This window comes from Anastrepha obliqua, chromosome 5 (assembly GCF_027943255.1).
Source record: "Anastrepha obliqua isolate idAnaObli1 chromosome 5, idAnaObli1_1.0, whole genome shotgun sequence".
Classification (NCBI taxonomy): Eukaryota; Metazoa; Arthropoda; class Insecta; order Diptera; family Tephritidae; genus Anastrepha; species Anastrepha obliqua.
The window spans coordinates 74,678,877-74,700,238 of NC_072896.1; the positions used below are offsets into that span (position 1 = coordinate 74,678,877).

General features: G+C 36.5%; 1 protein-coding gene across 9 annotated transcripts in view; it reads left to right on the plus strand.

Moving 5' to 3' along the window:
* Positions 1-21,362, plus strand: part of LOC129247419 (muscle-specific protein 300 kDa) — a 290,571-nt gene that overhangs the window by 91,909 nt on the left and 177,300 nt on the right. For all 9 annotated transcript variants that reach the window (XM_054886543.1, XM_054886545.1, XM_054886544.1 and 6 more), the window contains exon 3: positions 13,438-13,710. In XM_054886543.1, the coding sequence (XP_054742518.1) occupies positions 13,438-13,710 (273 nt within the window). The remainder of the gene's footprint in view (positions 1-13,437; positions 13,711-21,362) is intronic.

Below are 21,362 nucleotides of genomic sequence, written 5' to 3' on the forward strand. Positions count from 1 at the left end.
CAATGATAAAGTCTTACATTATTTTTTTTTTTTCTATTCACTCGCTAAAATTAACTTCGACTGAGTCGCGCATGCAGTACTCGTATGCCTGCGGCGTTTTAATGCAATTGTGGCGAATGCCGGCCGGCCGGTAAACACAGAACCGGCACGACCGCTAACTCTACACACGCGCCCCTCCTCACTTCGGCCATGCTCGTGTACTTGAGTTTAGACCGGTATTATAGTTTACTTGTATAGTAGTTGCAAGCGTGCACTCGTTGGCACTGATAAATAAATATGCACGCCTCTCTTGCGATACACTTCTGATAGACGTTTATACCGGTGCATACCTACATTTAACACTCACGAGTTAACTTCATTTGAAAACGCAATGTTGGTAATGCTACAATGCAATTGCATATTCTTTTATGCATGAATATGCATTTTGTTGGCCGACATACGCACTTACTATTTTATACTGTAGCCTCTTTACATATTTATGTATGTATGTATGTATGCATTCGCATTATTGGTGCAGCATACAATTTGTGTGCAAACCAGTTACTTGGCTTCAAACAGCCAGTTGGTTGCTTGCTAAATTATTGTACGTACGTATGTGTGTAAATACATTAGGATGGATTTTAATTTCTTTAAAAAAATTTACCAAAAAAGACTTAAATTTTTTTTTTTTGGAATAACATTTTTTTTGTTTTCAATTTTGGTTTCAGGGTCGTCTTATACTTATTTGCTTTGAAAAAAGCCTTGTTTCATTTGGGCGGACAGCCGCATGGACACGGCGAAAGTAAGAAAACCAAATCAGCTGATTTCCCGATACCAGCTTTAATAGATTCGCTTTAAAACGAGCGTAGACTTTTGGAATTTGATATTTTTGGGTTTCAAATAAAATCTATTGTTCTATTTAATTTGATAAATGGCCGAAACTAAAATGAATAATACATTTTATTTAATAAGTTTAATATCGTTATATAATTAAAAAAAAAATTAATTACGGGTGAGGACGTTTCTTTTCGGATTTTTCTAATTTTTTTAATCTCATTTCAGGATCGTCTTATACTTATATCAAATCAAGTTAAACTGTTTTTTTTTTTGTTTTTAAAAATTTGGGTATAATGCTTTACACATTTATGAAAAAAAAATTTAATATATAATATCGATCTGTAAGCCCTTTACACAAATTTCTGGAAAATGGCATAGTTCCCATGGGAATTCATGGGTAATTTTTAAAGTGCCGACGGTACAGGAAAGTATTAATAAAAATTGACTTAGGCTAGGTCTTTGGATCGATGTTTTTAATGTCGACATGACTCAGGTGATTGGTCGAATTCAGTTAAATTTGCTCAACAGAGTAATAGGAAATTAGGACTTTCGGAATCGTGTCGTCTAGCGAAGCGGCAAAGAAAATTTGAATGATGCCAAAAAAGACTTTCATTTGCTTATTTTTATCCGTTTTGGCCCATTTCTATTGTTTTGAAAGTCAACATGACCCAGGTAATTATTTGAATTCAGTCAAATCGGCTCTGCAGAGTCATAAAAAATTATACCTTTCGGATCCGGGTCACCGTGAAATCACGACGGACATTTGAACAATGTCATATTCCATATATATTGGCAATCATGGGTCTTTCAACAACAAAAAAACAAAAAAAAAAGAAGTTCGACAATAAAGAACCTTTCAGAAGATGCTCCTAGATGTTGTTTTAAGAAAAAAAAAGGAAAAATTTTGATTCTCCCAGGTTTCACTTGAGATGTCGATGTTGAAGATTGTTCAGCCAGTCCTTTTTCTATCCTCGACAGAACCAGTTTGTTTCTTTTGACGACCTTTGAATTGTCGACTCATTCGGACGATTATTTCCAACAAAAAAATTACTAATTTTGCGATTTGTTGTTCTTAAAGATCGACCATTTTCATATAATTTCAATAGTTTTAACACGTTGCTCTATCGTGTAAAATTGTGCACGTGCCTGCTTGACAAATGCCAAATATGACCAAAAAAAGGTCCCGTCTTGGAATAATTTACCACTGACATCTAGGCGTCACTTTCGAAAGACCCATTACCTAACACACAGCTAGCTAGTTTTATTCCATTTCGACCCACTCCTACTGGAAAGCTCTGTATGCAAGAACAGAAATATGAGCATTGGTTTGTTGCATGCCGCATATTAATTTGCATCAGTAAATGCCACAAGCAGCATGCCTTTGTGGTGTATAAATATTTGAATATGTAGGCATGTTTGTTTGTGGACATGTGCGGGGGGATATCGCTCACTTGGCGCGTCAGTAATCATTTTATGGACAAGTTAGTGCATTGGCTTTGTCAGCTCGGCGATAATTCTTGTCCAAACGAGTTGACTCGCTCCTTATGTAGGCTCACATCTACATACGTCGATATGTTTGCTTGCGTGCAAAAAAATATTAATGTGGCTATATGCGTGTCCGCTCCTTGTTTAACATTGCGGTTTTAACACGTTTCTTTTCTGGAAGTGCGGACGGATGTTGCATACAAATTGTTAGATTGACAGAAGCCAAAAACGCAAAATGCATTAGCATCCGTTCCTTGCAATGTTTTTCGAAAATTCGCTAACGGTTTATTGAATAAAAATTTATTTTCATCAGCCATGTCCGCACGCTCACATAAAATGTGTTGAGATGCCTCATCGTTCTCCAGACATAGTCCGCAATATGTCTAAGTAGACAGATCCATCACGTGCAAAGTGATTATAATCGACAACAACCAGTTTACTTCTTAAGTGGCAAAAAAATCTACATTAGGTTGCCTATGAGAGGCCTCACTAGGGAGAGAAAAAAATCGTTCCTGAAAAAGGGAAGGAAAGAAGATAAAAAAAGAGGAACGGAGGTATCAAGATTGAGGATTATGAAGAACAAAAACAGAAGGATGACTCATCACTACTCGTGCTTCTTCTTTCTCAATGGCGCGATAACCGCTTAAGCCAAGTCCTTCTCCACCTGATCTTCCCAACGCAGATGAGACCTTCCTCTTCCTCTGCTACCAGCAGCTGGTACAGCATCCAATACTTTCAGAGCCGGAGCGTTTGTATCCATTTGGACGATATGATGCAGCCAACGAAGCCGCTGGAGTTTTTTTTTGCTGCACTATGTCTAGGTCGTCGTAAAGCTCATCGTTCCGTCGAGTGCGGCACTCGCCATCGCTAACGTGCAAAGGTCCAAAAATCTTTCGCAGAATCGCACTGATAATATTAATCAGATGGTTAATATCTACACCTGCTATATCCAAAGCGAGCGCCAAAACAACTGCACTTAGCGCCGCTGGAACAGGACAGCTGAGGCACCTTCTCCGCTAGGTATGCATGCCTGGGCCCATTTTGCGGCTGTTGTCGATAGGATGAGATGTTATGGAACAGGACAGCTTAGGGGAAGGTGCCTCAGCCGCAAAATGGGTCCGAGCATGTATACCTAGCGGACAATGCCCGGTAGTGACACACACAAAGCTTACAGTTTTGTTAACCTTAGTAGCTCCCTAGAGCGACTCGGTTTAACACGTCTCACCTTTTCAGAAACATACAACAGGAAGTCAAGGGCATCCCAATCATCTGGTATCACGGGGAAACCGTCTTACAGACTCCTTGTCTAGCTAACTCATCCGGCCAGCGGTTTTCCGCCGTATTCCTGTAATCAGGTATCCAAATGAGTCGGATTTTAAAAAATTCTGATGTTGTCGAAAGGGAAGCCAGGTTTTCCCGACCAATTTCAAACACACCATCAATGAGATCAGAGCCTCAATTTACGTTTGGCAGTCGAAGTAAATTTTTACTTTCTTGTCAATCAGCTGTTTCTATGATTGAAGGCGGGCTTTCTTCAACCAATTTCTGCTTGGCTGTCGCAGTAAATGATAACTTACTTCACAGTTGTTGCACAAGTGAGCAGCCAATCAGCTATTTCTATGATTGCGACAACCTTCGCTTGAAGCTCTTTCGTGTGACCCGGTAGCCCAAAATCGAGTTTGGTGTGAAGCTCCTCGCAAAATACCTTCAATCCAACTTTGAACCTTACGTGAACAGGTTGGCCAGGCCTTGTCTCCAAACGCTCTACCCGGTCCACCTTTCCTCAGAAAAATCTGGTTCTCACATGCAAAGTTCTCGAGTCATCCACGATCTCAAAGATAACGTGAGTTTCACTTAAAACGCGTCAAAAAGCTTGTCACGATGTGTCAAGCATAAAATCACGCATTTTATCCGTCATTAATTCAGAGTGCAACACAAAGCTTTTATTGCTTTTATTGCTAAAATGTGAACTTATAAAAAAAGTTCAAAGCGAGAATTTCCTCATACTGATTATGTTTGGTTGTATGGTTTATTACTTTATTTTATTTTTTTAATTATTATAAAATATATTTTTTTCCACTCAGCAAAGCGAGTATCTTAATTAAGGCCACATCACTGACGTATTAGATAAAGATGCAGATACGCAATGTACATATGTATGTATGCAAATATATGTATGTAAGATCGCAGCCAGCCCTGAATCGTATGTAACACCCGAGTACGAAGAAGGAAAGAGTTTAGTCATCAGCGTAACCTCAGCAGTAGCAGTAGTCATATTTTTTCCGATCATTTTTTAAAATACATTTTTCTTCATATATTCAATTACTATTTTGCGATAATAAAGACTGTTCAAGTTTACATGGGGGCTCAACCGATCGCATAACATTTTTTGCATTCTAAATCGGAATGCTACGCTCGGGCAAAGAAATTAGAAAGCCGTCAAGCAGCAGAGAAACGCAGAACATAGCAAAAACCTCCAATAAGCAGCAAGCAGCAGAAAAAAACGCAAAGGCAGAACATCCAGCTGAACGAAACGCAGTCGAAGCAGGCAGAGAAGGCGAAGCAACGAACAGCCGAGTTACTACACACGAACAGCAGCAGATCAGCGAGAAAAGTCACGGGTTACCCAAAATGGAAGATAAAATGGAAATTTTCTTTCAATCATTGATCGAGAAAATGAACCAAAATGATGCCAGTAAAGGTAATGTCACTATTGATGCATTCGCAAAAGTCGTACCTAATTTTGACGGGGTATCTATTCCAATTCGGCAATGGATATCTAATTTTGACGAGAATGCTGAGGCGTATGAGTTGACAGCAAAACAGAAGTATGTCAATGCGCGAAATAAAATGAAGGGCACTGCAGCTTTGTTGTTGGAAACAATTACAGTCTCCAACTATAACTCGTTGTGTGAAGCGTTGATAGAGGAATTTGACAAACCACTAAATAGCGCAGAGGTACATAAGCTATTAATACAACGTTGAAAACAAGCAACAGAAAACTTCCATGAATACGTGTTACAAATGCGGAAAATAGCAGCACTAGGTAAGGTTGATGAGCAGTCAATTATAACGTACATAGCTGATGGTGTTGAGTTGCGCAACGAACAAAAGTATCCACTATATAGTGCTCGATCCTACAAAGAGTTGATCAAAGCATATGCGTTGGTGGAGCCTTTGGCAAAACATAGCGAAGCAAATAAACGTCGGCAGATAGTAAGCAGTCGCAAAGAAGTGGATGAAAGTAGTAATGACGGCGAGCGTAAAAATCAACATTGTTTTAATTGCGGGTCGACACAGCACAAGAGGGCTGAGTGCAAGGAAGACACGAAATGCTTTAAATGTAATGGCGCTGGCCATATGGCTAAGCAGTGCACCACCACGAAGCAAAACGTTGTAAACGTAGTATTCGACGAAAACCGCATGAAACAGCTGAAGATCAATAACAACAATGTGTCTTGTTTGGTGGACACTGGAGCAGACGTTTCGCTAATGCGTAAGAGTGTATATGACCAAATAGGTAGCAATTGTGAACTGCGAAAAAGTTTTGCTAGACTGTATGGCTTAGGCAACGTCGCCGCCGATGTGTTAGGAGAATTTACAACACAAGTCGTTGTGGACCAGTTGAGTACACAACATACGTTTTTGGTTGTAAAGGATAGCAAAATAAATGTAGACGCAATTGTAGGGTACGATTTTCTGAAAAAGTTTTTGGTAATACTAAATGCCAAGGGGTATAATTTCTCACGATCACAAGATGACACAAATGCAGGAGAAACTAGTTACAATGTTTTAAATGTTCATAGCAGCAATGAGGTAGATGTGGATCCTAAATACAAAGAAGCAGTCAAACAGTTGGTTGATAACTATAAGCCGAGTTTTATTCAATCAAATAGTCACATTAAGTTAAATATTGTCCCGAAAAGCAACAATATTATTCTTCGCGAATCACCTAGCCGATTGTCAGTAATGGAAAGGGAGTTTGTACGTAAGCAAGTAGCTGAATGGCTGCAAAAAGGCATTATCCGCGAATCATGTTCAGAAGTCGCTAGCAAGGTTGTGCTGGCAAAGAAAAAAGATGGAAGCTACAGATTGTGCGTTGATTTTCGTAAGCTAAATTCCATGGTTATGAAAGACAGGTTTCCAGTACCGATTGTCGAAGAGGTTCTTGAGAAAATGCAGGGTGCAAAATATTTTACCGTGATGGACCTTGCAAATGGATTTTTCCATGTCGAAGTTGAGGAGCAATGCAAAAAATACACGGCGTTTGTCACAAAAGAAGGTCTTTATGAATTTAACAGGGCTCCATTTGGATTTTGTAATTCGCCCGCTGTTTTCATAAGATATATTAACCACATTTTTCAAAAATTAATTAACGCAGGTATAATGGAAATTTATGTTGATGATATTATTATTTTTGGAGGTACAGAAGAACAATGCTTAGACAATATGCAAATGGTATTGAACCAAGCCCAGCAGTATGGTTTGGAAATTAAGTGGTCGAAATGCCAATTTTTGAAAAAGAGAGTCGCGTTTTTGGGGCACGAAGTTGAGAATGGGCGTATCTGGCCGGGGAAAAGCAAAGTCAAAGCCGTCAAAAACTTTCCGATACCAAAAAACATTCGAGACGTACAGGCTTTTTTGGGTTTAACCGGATATTTTCGAAAGTTTATCCGTAATTATGCTGGTATAGCTAGACCCTTGACACAACTGTTAAGAAAAAACGAAGTATTTCAGATAAAAGAAGAAGAAATAAAGGCAATTGATGATTTGAAGTCGGCACTCATTGCAGAACCTGTACTGCAAATATATAAGCAGAACGCTGAGACACAGCTACACGTCGATGCGTCGAAACATGGGTTCGGGGCAACGCTGATACAGCTCCAGAACGGAGAATGGCATCCGGTTTTCTACTGGAGTAAAAAGACTTCTCCCCAAGAAGAAAAATTACACAGCTATTTTCTTGAGGTAAAAGCAGCATACTTAGCCACAAAAAAGTTGCGTCACTACCTGATGGGTATACAGTTTACACTAGTCACAGATTGCGCGGCTTTCAAGCAGACAAATGCGAAAAGAGATATACCACGTGAAGTGGTTCAATGGTTGATGTACCTGCAAGATTTTGCATACAATATAGAGCACCGATCTGGCAACAGAATGAAGCATGTGGATAGTTTAAGTCGATTTCCCGTGATGACAGTGACCTCAGAAGTTCAAGCCCAGATCGCAAGAGCTCAGAAGCAGGACTCACATTTGACAGCTGTAGCAGAGATTCTTAAAGAAAAACCATATGAAAACTTTAAATTGAAAAATCAATTAGTTTATAAGCAAGTCGATGGGCAGGATGTATTGGCTATACCAAAGAGCATGGAGAACGAAATAATTAAAGAGACGCATAGATTTGGGCACATGGGTGGCCAAAAGACAATGCATGCTATACGACAGAGTTACTATATTCCACATCTTGAAAAGAAAGTTCAGCAGGTAATTCAAAATTGTGTCGAATGCATTATGCACAATCATAAGCTGGGTAAGAAAGAAGATTATCTGCATTGTATTGACAAAGGGGACAGCCCCCTTTCTACCCTCCATGTCGACCATTTGGGTACTCTGGATACAACATCAAAGTGTTACAAGTATATTTTCGCTATCGTCGATGGATTCTCCAAGTATACGTGGATATACCCTACCAAGAGCACAGATGCACAGGAAGTTGTAAGGCACCTGGAGTCATGGGTGACAATATTCGGCAGTCCGCTGCGTATAATAAGCGACCAAGGCACAGCGTTCACGTCCAAACTGTTTAAAGAATTTTGCGAAAAAAATAAAATCGACCATGTTGAAGTAACAACCGGCGTCCCAAGGGGAAACGGTCAGATCGAGAGAGTGAACCGCGTAATTATTTCGATTCTAGCAAAGATGTCAGCAAAAGAGCCGGATAAATGGTACAAATATACGTCACAAGTGCAACGTGCAATCAATTCTCACGTTCACTCTTCTACAAAGTTTACACCGTTTGAAGTGATGTTCGGGGTAAAGATGCGAAACGAAGCCGATATAGAGCTGCTAAAAGTACTCCAAGAAGAACTGCTGGTAGTCACACAAAATGAGCGAAACCAAATCCGTCAGGAAGCCAGAAAACAAATACTTAAAGCGCAAGAAGTGTACAAATCCAACTATGATCGAAAACGAAAAGGAGAGCATGGATATCAAATATCCGATTTAGTAGCCATCAAAGTCACACAGTTCGTAACAGGTAAAAAACTGGCCAGTAAATACATTGGCCCATACCAAGTAAGCAAAGTTAAAAGACATGGCAGATACGATGTGAAAAAAGTTGGGGACTTTCGAGGCCCAAGTCAAACATCAACTAGCGCAGATAATATGAAGCTATGGCGGTATTATGAGCACAATGAAGACGATCACGACGAAGAGTCATCTGAGGCATATGACAATCAGGATGACCGAGTGTAAGATCGCAGCCAGCCCTGAATCGTATGTAACACCCGAGTACGAAGAAGGAAAGAGTTTAGTCATCAGCGTAACCTCAGCAGTAGCAGTAGTCATATTTTTTCCGATCATTTTTTAAAATACATTTTTCTTCATATATTCAATTACTATTTTGCGATAATAAAGACTGTTCAAGTTTACATGTATGTGTATCAATAAATGTTTGAATAAATATTTTTGTGGTAGTATAGTGAGACTTATACATGCACATGCACACACACATACTCATATGACTAAATTTGTTAAGCAAATAAAATTACACAACTGAATTTCAAATGCAAATTTTATTCACCAATTGACACTTAACTAACTCAATAGCACAATTTGGTTGAGAACAACAACAAAAAGTATGAGCAAGCAAGCATCTGATGATAAGCTTTTGTATTTGTGCTACATAAATTTAATTGTGAATTTGTGATATACAAATGTAGGGTGGAGCAATTTTTCAGACCTGACTATCATCCAGCAAATTTGAAGAAAATACAAAACAAACCACGTAAATGTGATTAAAATTTAGCTGCGCCGAGAAATAAGCTCGTGTGTGCAGAAGCATATGCACATATCTATATATATATATGAAGGTATGTGCAAACTTGCTGTTCAAAATGTGTTTACATAGCTTGACAGTTGCGCGGCAATTTGTTTGAACTTCAGAAAATCCAAACATACATAAACCCATAATCAAAAACAAAAATCAAAAACCAAAAACAAAAAGATCTAAACTTTATTGCCTGCTTTTTTACTTTTTTACAGTTTGTTTATGGGCGAGTTCAAGGTGAGCACGTCGAGCCGCTTGTTCGGCGTTGACGGGCTAAAGTTTTGTTTTTGGCTTTTTTGGTGATTTATGTATGTTTGCCTGCGTGTGTATGTCCTCTCAGTTTCAATGAATGTGCCGGTGCTATAAAATTTTTTGTAGCATACTTAATTTTCGACTGTCCAGCTTCAGTTTGGTTTCAAAAGTTGAATGTTAATGCTGAAATGATGCCAGCTAAGCCATGGATGCATGATTAATTTCAACTTGAAAATGTAATGTCATACGAAAAAAAGAATGTGTGATTATTTGGCTTTAAATAAACCAGCGACCGAAAATAACCATTTTTTTTCAATAAAAAGAAAATTTAAAAGTTCAAAAAATCGAAATATCATGCAACAACTTGGAATATGTAAATGGTGGCGCACAATTAATCACCCTATAGAAAGATTTATAATTTTTGCATTAGACAGCTGCAGTAGGCAAACAAACAAGTGATGGTCAAAATAAAAATTTTCATCACTCAAAATATAATAATTTTTTTTTTTAAATAATAAAAACGGGAGTCAAAAATTGTCAAAAATCGGATGATTCATTTTGAGCCACCTTGCATGAACATACATAGCTATGTACATATGTATATGTGCATATTTTTTTTACTTTTATGCATCTTTTGCGATTTAAAAACGTTTGTGCTCTCTATAAAAATATATTATTAAGAATGACATTTCAATTTATAATTAATCGCTCAGAAAACACAATCACATATCGAGTAAAATTTTTTGATCAAAAATAAAGCTTATTGTGCGAGTCATAATTTTTTCGCTCTGAAATAATAATTTGTTGATTGTGATTTGCTTTGTGAGCTGTTATGTTTTGATCAGAACGGATATTTTTTTGTAAGTTATAATTTTGATAAGAAAAATTTTTTTTCTTAATTTTGAATTTTTTGTTGAAAATTATGATTATGAGCTATTTAATGATCAAACATAATTTTTGTATGAATTGTAATATTTTTAATCAGAAGTAATAATTTTTTTGAGAGTTAGTTATTTGATCAGAAATAATAATTTTTTTGTGTAATTTTGGTCAGAAGTACAATAATAATTTTTTTTGGCTGGTTATGTTTTTTAGCAGAAATAGTAAATTCTTTGTGAGTTGTTACTTTTTTGTAATCAATAATTTAGTATTAATTTTTTTGTGAGTTGTTATAATTTTGAACAGAACATTTTTTTTGTCTTAGTTTAAATGTTTCGTCGAAAATTATCATTCTTTTTTTGGTTGAATAATTTTTTTCTTTCTAAACTGCAAATTAGTTTTTGACTTTTTTTATTATTTTTTTTTTGGCAGATTTAAAAACGCCGCATTTCAACTAAGCTCACCTTAACTCACCTTTTACATGCATAGATACATAAAAAAATGTGTCATTCTAAAGCACGGCGTTTTCTTGAAAAGTTGTGACAATTTATTTATTTCTTATTTAAATAATTTTGATATTTTTTTTTATAAAAGTGCATATGCTTATCCTATTGCATTTTACTTCTAAAACTATATAAATCCACAAATTAAAAAAAAATAATAATAATTTCCATCGATTTATCAAACTATTTGATCAGAATTCTTAGGAAAATTTATAACTCATCGAACTTTGGTGCAATTTCGAATTGGCTCAAAAATCGGGTTGGGTACGTAATGCTGTATGATACAATATTCTGTTTACAAAACTCTGTATTTCAGAATTCTGTATTATAGAATTCTGTATACGAAATTCTGTATTTCAAAATTCTGTAAAAAATATTCTGTATTGCCGAAATGCTGTATTGGCGAACTTCTGTATTGACGAAATTCTGTATTGGTGAAATTTTGTATTGACAAAATTCTGTATTGACGAAATGCTGTAAGTAAATGATAAGAAATTCAACAAATTTTATAAAAAAGTGCGCACTTTTTTTCTTCAGTTTCGATAGAATCCACCGTATTTTTGCGTAGAACTTCTTTTCGCGTTGGCGGCCTTCGGCCGCGCTTCAAAAAAATAACTCTCATCAGTCCAACTCCGGCTACGCAATCCACCGTATTTTTGCGTAGAACTTCTTTTCGCGTGGGGGGCCTTCGGCCGCGCTTCAAAAAAATAACTCTCATCAGTCCAACTCCGGATACGCAATCCACCGTATTTTTGCGTAGAACTTTTTTTCGCGTGGGGGGCCTTCGGCCGCGCTTCAAAAAAATAACTCTCATCAGTCCAACTCCGGCTACGCAATCCACCGTATTTTTGCGTAGAACTCTTTTTCGCGTAGGCGGCCGTCGGCCGCGCTTCAAAAAATAACCCTCATCAGTCCGACTCCGGCTACGCAATCCACCGTATTTTTGCGTAGAACTTCTTTTCGCGTTGGCGGCCTTCGGCCGCGCTTCAAAAAAATAACTCTCATCAGTCCAACTCCGGCTACGCAATCCACCGTATTTTTGCGTAGAACTTTTTTTCGCCTGGGGGGCCTTCGGCCGCGCTTCAAAAAAATAACCATCATCAGTCCGACTCCGGCTACGCAATCCACCGTATTTTTGCGTAAAACTCCTTTTTTCGTTGACTTTTGTCAACACAAAATTTTTTCAATATAGAATTTTTTTAAGACAGTACAGAATATTGTTTTTACAGAATTTTGTCACTGCAGAATTTTATTACGTTAATTTACAGTATTTCGTACGAAAAGAATTTTGATATACAGCATTTTGTAGGGATCCCTCAAAAATCTCCTTGATTTTGACAATATTTTTGATTACGGATTTGTGCATTTTCTCTATATAAGGAATGCTCGAAATTTTTGTTATTCGTAATACGCCAGAGGTTCTCTATGGAGTTTAAATAATTAACAGGAAATATATTGCCTGTCAAATGGTCTTCAATTGAAGGTATCAGGTTTTCCTGTGAGAGCTGTTGGTATTTAATTGCGTTCACATTTCCATCTATGAAGACAAAGTATTATTACTATAATTACGTACATCATGGAAAAAATTCCTCTAAATTATCCTACTAACTATCTGACATATTAATTAATTTTTTTTTAATTTTCCATGGATTTTCGGCATTTCGTTATTACAATTTCGGTATCCTGAGATATTTATTCCTCTGCAATAACTTAACTCGAAAAAATTGCACTACACGTTTTTTTTAAATTTTCCTGGGATTTCCAGAATTCGGTATTGCAATCTCGGTATCCCGAGATATTCATCATTTTGCAATAACTTAACTTGAAGAAATTTGCAACACTGCTTCTTGAAAAGCACTACTACAATATAAAAACTAATAAATAAAAGGGTGTTAAACATACTTTTTTATTTAAGATCAAAATCATTTCTTTGTGTTTTTGCTATAAAATGGAATTGTAAATCCCGAAAATCTCGGGGTTATTTGCAATAAGAAAAAAAAAGCTTGGATCTCTAGTACCTACATAGGAGGTATGTTTGTTTGTTTTTCCGCGAACTTCACTTGGTGCCCACAATACTTATATTTGAACTTTATGCGTAATGCAATGCCACTTTGTTGGTGCACTGCTGGCTCTGCGTTTACAAAATTCCATAAGAATGCCAGTTTTGTCCCTGTCGTCATGCAATTTGCATACCTTGCAAACTATGTTGTCCAATTATGCATCATGCTAACCTTTTATATCAGCAAGTCACGCAGTCTCTGTACTTTTTAGAACAATAAGTTTGGCAAATAATGCCGTTAAATGCTGTCTTGCAAACTTTTTGCTAACTAAGGAAGTATAAATATTTCTTAACTATTGCCGTTTGCATTAAAATGCCTCTATTTGCTAATTATAATCGTTTATTACACACCTTCTAATTTGTTTTTCTTCTTTTTCTCCTTTAATATTTTTTAGCGTGTTCCACCGCTTCGTGTTGACGATATAATCAACGATTTACGCGATGGTACCAAACTTATTGCACTTTTGGAAGTGCTATCCGGCGAACGTTTGCCCGTGGAGAAGGGTCGCGTTCTTCGGCGTCCGCATTTCCTCAGCAATGCCAATACAGCCTTACAATTCTTAGCCAGTAAACGAATCAAGTTGGTGAATATTAACCCGGCAGATTTGGTGGATGGGAGACCACCAGTTGTGCTGGGTCTGATATGGACCATCATATTGTACTTCCAGGTAAGTTGAAGTGTTTGAAAAATTTGATTATCTTAATAAAAAAGTAAATATCTTTAATTATTTTTCTAAGGCACCCTGTAAGTGCACCATTATTAAATAAGTATTATATATTTGTTGACGAAAATTGAAAACTCTACCGAATGCCTAGAAAAGCTCTCTAAAAAAATTAATGTCTTATAGTTTATTCATAGTCAATTACAAACACCCTACATACAGAGTGAACCATAAAGTGTTTTTTTAATCATACGCTATTTTGATAGTGACAGGGTTTTTTCTGCTGAAAATCATTATAGAAAGTCAGTATCAAATAAATTTCTGCGGAACGAAATGAATCGCTTTACACTTGAGCAACGTCGGGAAATATTGTAAACTTCTTTCCATATTCAAAGTAGGCAGCCCTAATATTATTGAAAATAAATCAATCAAACTGATGCATCTGGGAATCAGAAAGACCTCACGTGATCGTCGAGAAACCAATGCATTTTCAGAAAGTGACGATTTGGTGTTAATTTTGAAGCGGTGGCATCATTGCCCAATTTTTCCGTCAAAATGCTACTGGAAATGCCATTCCGATCACCGGTGCGCGTTTCACAGGGATGATAAAAGATTTTTTGTGGCCGAAAATTGAAGTCATTCATGGACTTGGACGATCTTTGATGTTAGCGGGATGGGGTGCAATACCACACAGCCCATACCATACGCGATAATCGGTAATCGTGTTATTAGCCGTCTCGGTGATGCCAATTGGCCACCCCGGAGCTTCAATTTCATACCGTTAGATTTTTTTATAAGGCTACGTGAAGGAACGATATTGTGCGAACAATCCTTTAACGGCTGATGTCCTTAAGACGAATATCAAGCAAGACATTCGGGAGATAGGTCCAGAAACCGTCACCAGGATCTTGAAAAACTGGGTTAACCGGATGCGCTACTGCGAAGCCAGCCGAGGCAGTTACATGAATGAATGTTTGCTCTTTCGAAAAAACAAGTAATAACAACTAAAAAAAAAATTATTACATTTTCTTTATTTTTTGAAAGTGTTTCGAGTTTGTAAAAAGAAATTAATATATGAACCACCCTATATTTAGTATACATTCAAATACGGGACGATCCACATCAAACGGAACAGATCTATTGTTGTTGTAGCAGCATAAAAATTCCCATATACATTTATGGCGAAAGCTGCTGAAATGCCAGCCCTTGGCTGGATATAAATCCGGGTCGTACCAGTTGTTGGAACATATCTATAGTCCAAATTGGCGTAGTAAAAAGAACTCACTTAAAGGGATTATGTTGAAAAATAACATAGATTGTACATAAGTACAAATGCAACCCTGCCTACAAAAATTAAGTAGATTTACTTTCTAGCCAAGCCTCGTACATTAGAAGGGTTCTCTTCGTCTTGCAAAGCATTATGCGCGTGCACTGTCGAATTTTGCACTCAATGAAATGACATAAAAAAGATAAATGAAAAAAATATTTTCAATTGCTGCAAAGTGGGCGACACATTTATATTGTCAGGCCGTGAAAAATGCGACATTCTGTCAGGGACTTGTTGTACCTTTGCGGCGTGAATAGTAATCTCGCATTCGTGCATACTTCAATATAGGTTTTTTGCATTTCCTGCCATTGTGCAACCGGGTTGTTTCTGAAAAAGCCTATGTAGTATTATGAAGGTGAAAATTGGAAGATTTCAATTATTTCTTCCATTCAGTAGTCACTTTGGGTGTGAACGCGCCTTTCGATCGGCTTGGCTTGGCGCGAACAATACGTGCGGCTACTTTATTCTTACACTTCCCACAAAACAGAAATTAGGTTGTGTGTAGAAAGCTTGTAAACATGACCTTATCTTCCATGTATATAGCCATTATTCCCCGTGACATTTCGGCTAAAAAGTTGAGGTAAAAAATGTAAAGTGCAAATTTGTACCGATGGCATGAAAGTAAGACAGCGCTAGTTTGCCCTTTTGGTCATTCCCTCACCACGAAGCATAATTAATATATATATTCGCAAACTTAATAAAAGCGAAAGGCAGCGTCTAATCCAGTTCAATTTATTGGTAATCATAATACTGCACAGTGGCCCACTTATAAATAGTTAAATGCTTTTCTAGGCGTTCCTTTCCCCTATCTATTTTCTAATATAACACAGCACATAATCTGTACTTTCACAATTGCTAACACTTAAAACAAAAATAGAAATTAAAAAAAAAAAACAAAAACAGTATATACACTAATAATAGACTAAAGTAAAGTAAAGTAAATAAATTGTGTGTACTTCTTTCCTTTCTATCTATTTGTCTCTTTTTGAAATCGTTTTGGATTTTGAACGGTTTTTAACTTTTTATTTGCTAAAAAAAGCTTCATAAGAAGAGGCGGAAAAAATTAGTAGTAGTAATAAATTATGCGCCACAGGTAGGTTTGTAAATAGTTGATGGTTGTTGTAATTATGTACATAACGATGATAATTTCGAAATAGACAAATCAATTGATTTTTATGCTTTTCAATTTTAATTTCAATTCAAGTACAAACATAAATGAAAATTGCACATTAACTACACGCCATTATGAGTTATATGTAATAAGTTTTTATGTTTTCGAAATTGCTTTTAAATTTTATGGCAAACAACTTATTCGTAGTTTTTGACGTAAATGTAAAAGTGCAGGAATTAAATTTTATGCCGCAAGTCTGCCAACAAATGGCTTTTTTTTAATGGAACTTTAACTAAATTTTTTCTGGCATATCCTCATACCAGAATTCATTATCAAATATGTGCAAACACTGTGTCACATGTATTACACTGTGCTGCCCAAGAAAAATTTCATATGCTCGTGCAACTATGGTTTTTTTTATAGTAATGCTGCATACTCAGTTTTTCATTTTCACATCAATTTAATTTTTCAATGCGCAAGGAAGATTTTATTTTTTTGCAAATGGCCTATCATTTTTGACACTTGTAAATTAGACAGATTTCGATGCCTTAATACAATTTTTTTTATTTAGCAAAAAAAGTTATTCGAAAAACAAATTGGATGATTAACTTTGCGCCATTTAGCTCCCTCTTCAGGCCCTCATTAATTTTGAAGGGTGAAAGAATAAATTCTGCAGATTGGATAGTGTCAGAAGTTCCTTGTGTTTTTGCGATTTGCAACAGATTCTGCATTCGGCGATCCTTATGAATGAATGAATGGGCGCACTTAAGAAAATTAGACATTTCTAAATCGGTGTGATTTGCACATATAGCTACGATAACTGCATGTCTTCATTTCTCGAGCTAAGTGTAGTCCTCCATGTCTTATTTGAAAGAGGGCAAAATGAAAAATATTGGTTTCCGGAAGTTATATATATATATATAATTGGCGCGTACACCCGTTTTGGGTGTTTGGCCGAGCTCCTCCTCCTATTTGGGGTGTGTGCCTTGGTGTTGTTCCACAAATGGAGGGACCTACAGTTTCAAGCCGACTCCGAATGGCAGACATTTTTTATGAGGAGCTTTTTTATGGCAGAAATACACTCGAAGGTTTGCCATTGCCTGCCGAGGGGCGACCGCTGTTAGAAAAATGTTTTTCTTAATTTGGTGTTGCACCGAGATTCGAACCAACGTTCTCTCTGTGAATTCCGATTTGTAGTCACGCACCAACCCATTCGGCTACGGCGGCCGCCATAAGAAAACTAGAGATTTCTAAATGGGTGTGATTTGCACATATAGCTACGATAACTGCATGTCTTAATTTCTCGAGCAAAGTGTAGTCCTCCATGTCTTACCTGAAAGAGGGCAAAATGAAAAATAATGTTTTATTTATTTCGTTTATTCAGTCTACAAATAATTCTTACAGACTATATTAGACAATTTTTAATTATTAGTTAAAGATTATAAAGTCAGTTCTATACCGTTGATCTACAAATAAACGAACCTGCCTTAAATCATGTTGCTTTGTTTGATATGTAATTCAATTCTGTAACTCACAGCAAATTATATTGAAATTTAAAAGATTATACATGAAGAGAATCGAAAAGTAGATTCGTCTGTCCTCAAGGCTTTGCAGTCCAATCAATTTGCGTCTGCCTATATAACTAAGGAGCCCTTTAGGCCAGCGCAGCTTACACAACGCATATTTGATAAAGACTTTTTGGACTCTTTCAATCTTATTTATATGACATTGGCAGAATGGGTTCCATATTAGAGAACAATAATCTAGTCGGCTTCGAATTAAGGAGACGTAGAGTGCTTTCAAAGTCAAGGGATCTGAAAAGTCTTCCGTATTACGACGTAAAAATCCAATCATAGAAAAAGCTTTAGAGATAATATAATCAATATGTTTCGAGAACGTAAGTCGTGAATCGAAGATTATGCCCAAGTCTTTGATTTCCTCTTTTCTACTAAGTATAATATTGTTCAAAAAGTAATTATAGATGAATGGATTAGGTTTCTTCCTGTATGAAACCACGCAGCATTTGTCGGTATTCAAGTGTAGGTGGTTCATGGTACACCAATCTTGAAAATGTTTGAGATCCTTTTGAAGATTGGAAGAATCTTCAATACAGCTGATTTGTAAAAATAACTTAACATCATCTGCAAACATTAAGCATTTTACATATTGAAATATTTTAGGTAAGTCGTTTATGAATATTAGGAAAAGAATTGGCCCACAGTGAGCCCCTTGGGGTATTCCAGACCAAGCATTAATTAATAATGTAGATTTAGACGATGCTATTTTAACAAATAATTTCCTTCCCGTAAGGTAGCTTAAAAAGAATTTTAAAAGTGTTCCCTTAATACCGCATGCACTCAGCTTCTTAATGAGGATAGAATGGTCGAAATACACGAACACGAAATATCAGAAAACTTTTTTCTAAAGTGGCCATGCCTCGACAGGCAATGGTAGATTTCCGAGTGAATTTCTCCCATGAAGAAGTTTCTCATAAACAAAAAAACTATCTGGCGTGAGGAGATGTACCAAACTTAAGGCCTTTTTATTTGCAAAAAAACATATAGACGCAAAAAACTACAAATCACAAAACGAAAAAGTTGAACTTTCCTCTTATGAAATACGATATACACAAGAGATGTTTCTGTTTACGTTTTCCCTTTGAAACTTTAACCGCCTTTAGAAAATTAAATTGATGAGAAAATGAAAGACTGTGTATACTGCATTTCTAAAATTACAATTAGAAAAATATGCTGTATGAACATTTTCCTAAATAATAAAAAAAGTTTATTTCGCATGGTGTTATAATACGTGCGGCATACATACGTCAACCATATTTTTCCTCCTTAAAAACGACTATGACTCATTCCCAGCATTGTTGCTGCAAACGAATTCCAGAACGAAAAAAAACTCGATTTGAGTTTCCTTCTTATGTTATCTTTCGCCTATGAGGCTCTTAAAGAAATTATATAATGGGTATTTTTTAAGAAGTATTAGAACTTCTTCTACTTAATTGATGAGTTAACCGCTTAATCGATTTTATCCCAGTTTAACGAAGGGCGTCAATCATTTCTTCCTCCGTCCAGCGCACAAGTGAAGCCAATTCCTTTTCCACCTAATATTTCCAACGCAAAGGAGGTACTGCATTGAATACTTTCAAAGCTGAACCATTTGTATGCATTTGTACCGTATGACCTAGCCACTGGAGTCACTGGGGAATTATGCGTTGCGCTATTTCTGTGGCGCAGAAAATTCATATATGTAGTTCATCGTTCCCTTATCTGCCATATTCGTAGTCGCCAAAGCGCAAAAGGTCCAAAAATCTGTCGTTAAATATTTCTGTCGAGCACTCCGGCTGTTGTCATCCTCCAAACTTTTCCGCCATCACCGTGGTACACTATTTTCTGGGTATGAATGGTGAGCTCGATATTGGTTTTAGACTACGATTTTCGCATACCAGATACCTTGACGAGCGGGGTATACGCCCATATTTAGAGGTAACCAATAAATTTATAGTTTCGCAGGCAGTAGATATGGTATTATATGTGGCGCTGCATGCTAAAATGAAGAATATTTCAGACCATGGTTGTACACTTATAACCCTTTTGCATCATTCGACGGAATAATCCGCGAACAAAACTCTCCCTTATCACCAAGAGAGGAATAGTCCGCCTGATCAAAAATTTTCTCTTATCACTAAGAACGGAATACTCCGCAATACATTATTTTTTTGTTAAAGTTTGAGGAAAATAAATAATTTTGGCAATGCTGTAAAAATCTTGCCGACGCAAGGTATTATGGACGCATGGTATTTTGAGTATGGTACATCGCTCACTTCGAGCGGTGATGCAAAAGGAATTAGAACAAAAAAACGTTGAACATGACTTTATGCTGGTTGTTGTTGTTATAAAAGAATAAAACATTCACCTTTAATTTTTTATAAATTCAGCCGGAGTGACTGTTTCTGGTGTAGACCTGGCAGTCGTGGAAACGGTGTGCTCTGGCTATTGTCTCTCTGCTGAAGGGATACTCCTTGATGTATCCTTTTTTCGTAGAATCGATGCTGAACTACTGATTTTTTAATATGGAAGGGATCAAGTGTCTATCTTACCGAAATACTTCCAATTCCGTATACGAGGTATGACTATTAATAATATTGAAATTGCATGGAATTACAGCGACCGGCCGTTGTTTAAGTGAAGACTTCTATTTCGCATGTATAACCTCTCGTTCTTATAAGTAAATTATGTAGTAAAGCTTGGTCTGCGTTCGCAGTAGAGCTGGTTTTCGTTTCGCCGAAAAAATTAGAAGTATAACCATAGAGCAAGAAAATGCGCCACTTCTTTCCCTCTGTCAGGAAGCTTCCATGGTAGAATATCATCCGTCATAGTCGTCATAACTTGTGCTGTGCGATTTCTATCTGTTTCTTGAGGTAGAAACTACACTAAAAGAAACAAGATTTGAGCTGGCTAAAACTGCAAGACAGAAATCAGCAGGCGTATTGAAGAAGCTGACAGAAAAAGACTTCTTGCACAGTTTCGATCAATGGAAGATTCCCATGGAGCGTTGTAGGGATAGATAAAGAGTGTATAATGGAGGTGATAGTAAGCAGATATGGTATGGATGAAATCAATATAAAATGTTTTACACCGTCAGTCTCGTTATTGAATGAAATGAAACCTCAGATGCATCCCTGTGTTCAAAATAATAGCAGCGCAACGAATACGAAATTTCCACAAATTTTTTAGTATTTAATTTTATTTTTTATGTTTTTGTAAAAGTATAGTGCATTCTCCAACCAAAAACTGTATACTCAAATTCACAAACATTTAACAAATTTTTTGCATCAGAAGTTTCAACTTTTTAATCAGAATCTTCTGAAAATTTTGAATTTTAGCGTAAATAAATAAAGGGTAAGTTTGAAGTCGCTCAAAAATCGTGCTCATTTTTTAAATTTTGTTTTGTATAGGATGCAGAAATTTCTTTTCCATATAAAGCATATTGTCGGAATTCTTTTATAAGGAGGAATATTCTTAACACCTCAGCGACAAAAAAAATTTCAAAAATGAACGAGGCTTGTGAGTCACTTGGAACTTGCAATTTCTGGGTTGCAAAAGTGCATATGCAAAATTTTTTTTTTTTAATTTAATAAAAAGATAGACAATTTTTATGTATTCGCTTCAAAGTTTGTTAAATTTTTGTGAGTTTTGTACAAAGTTTGAA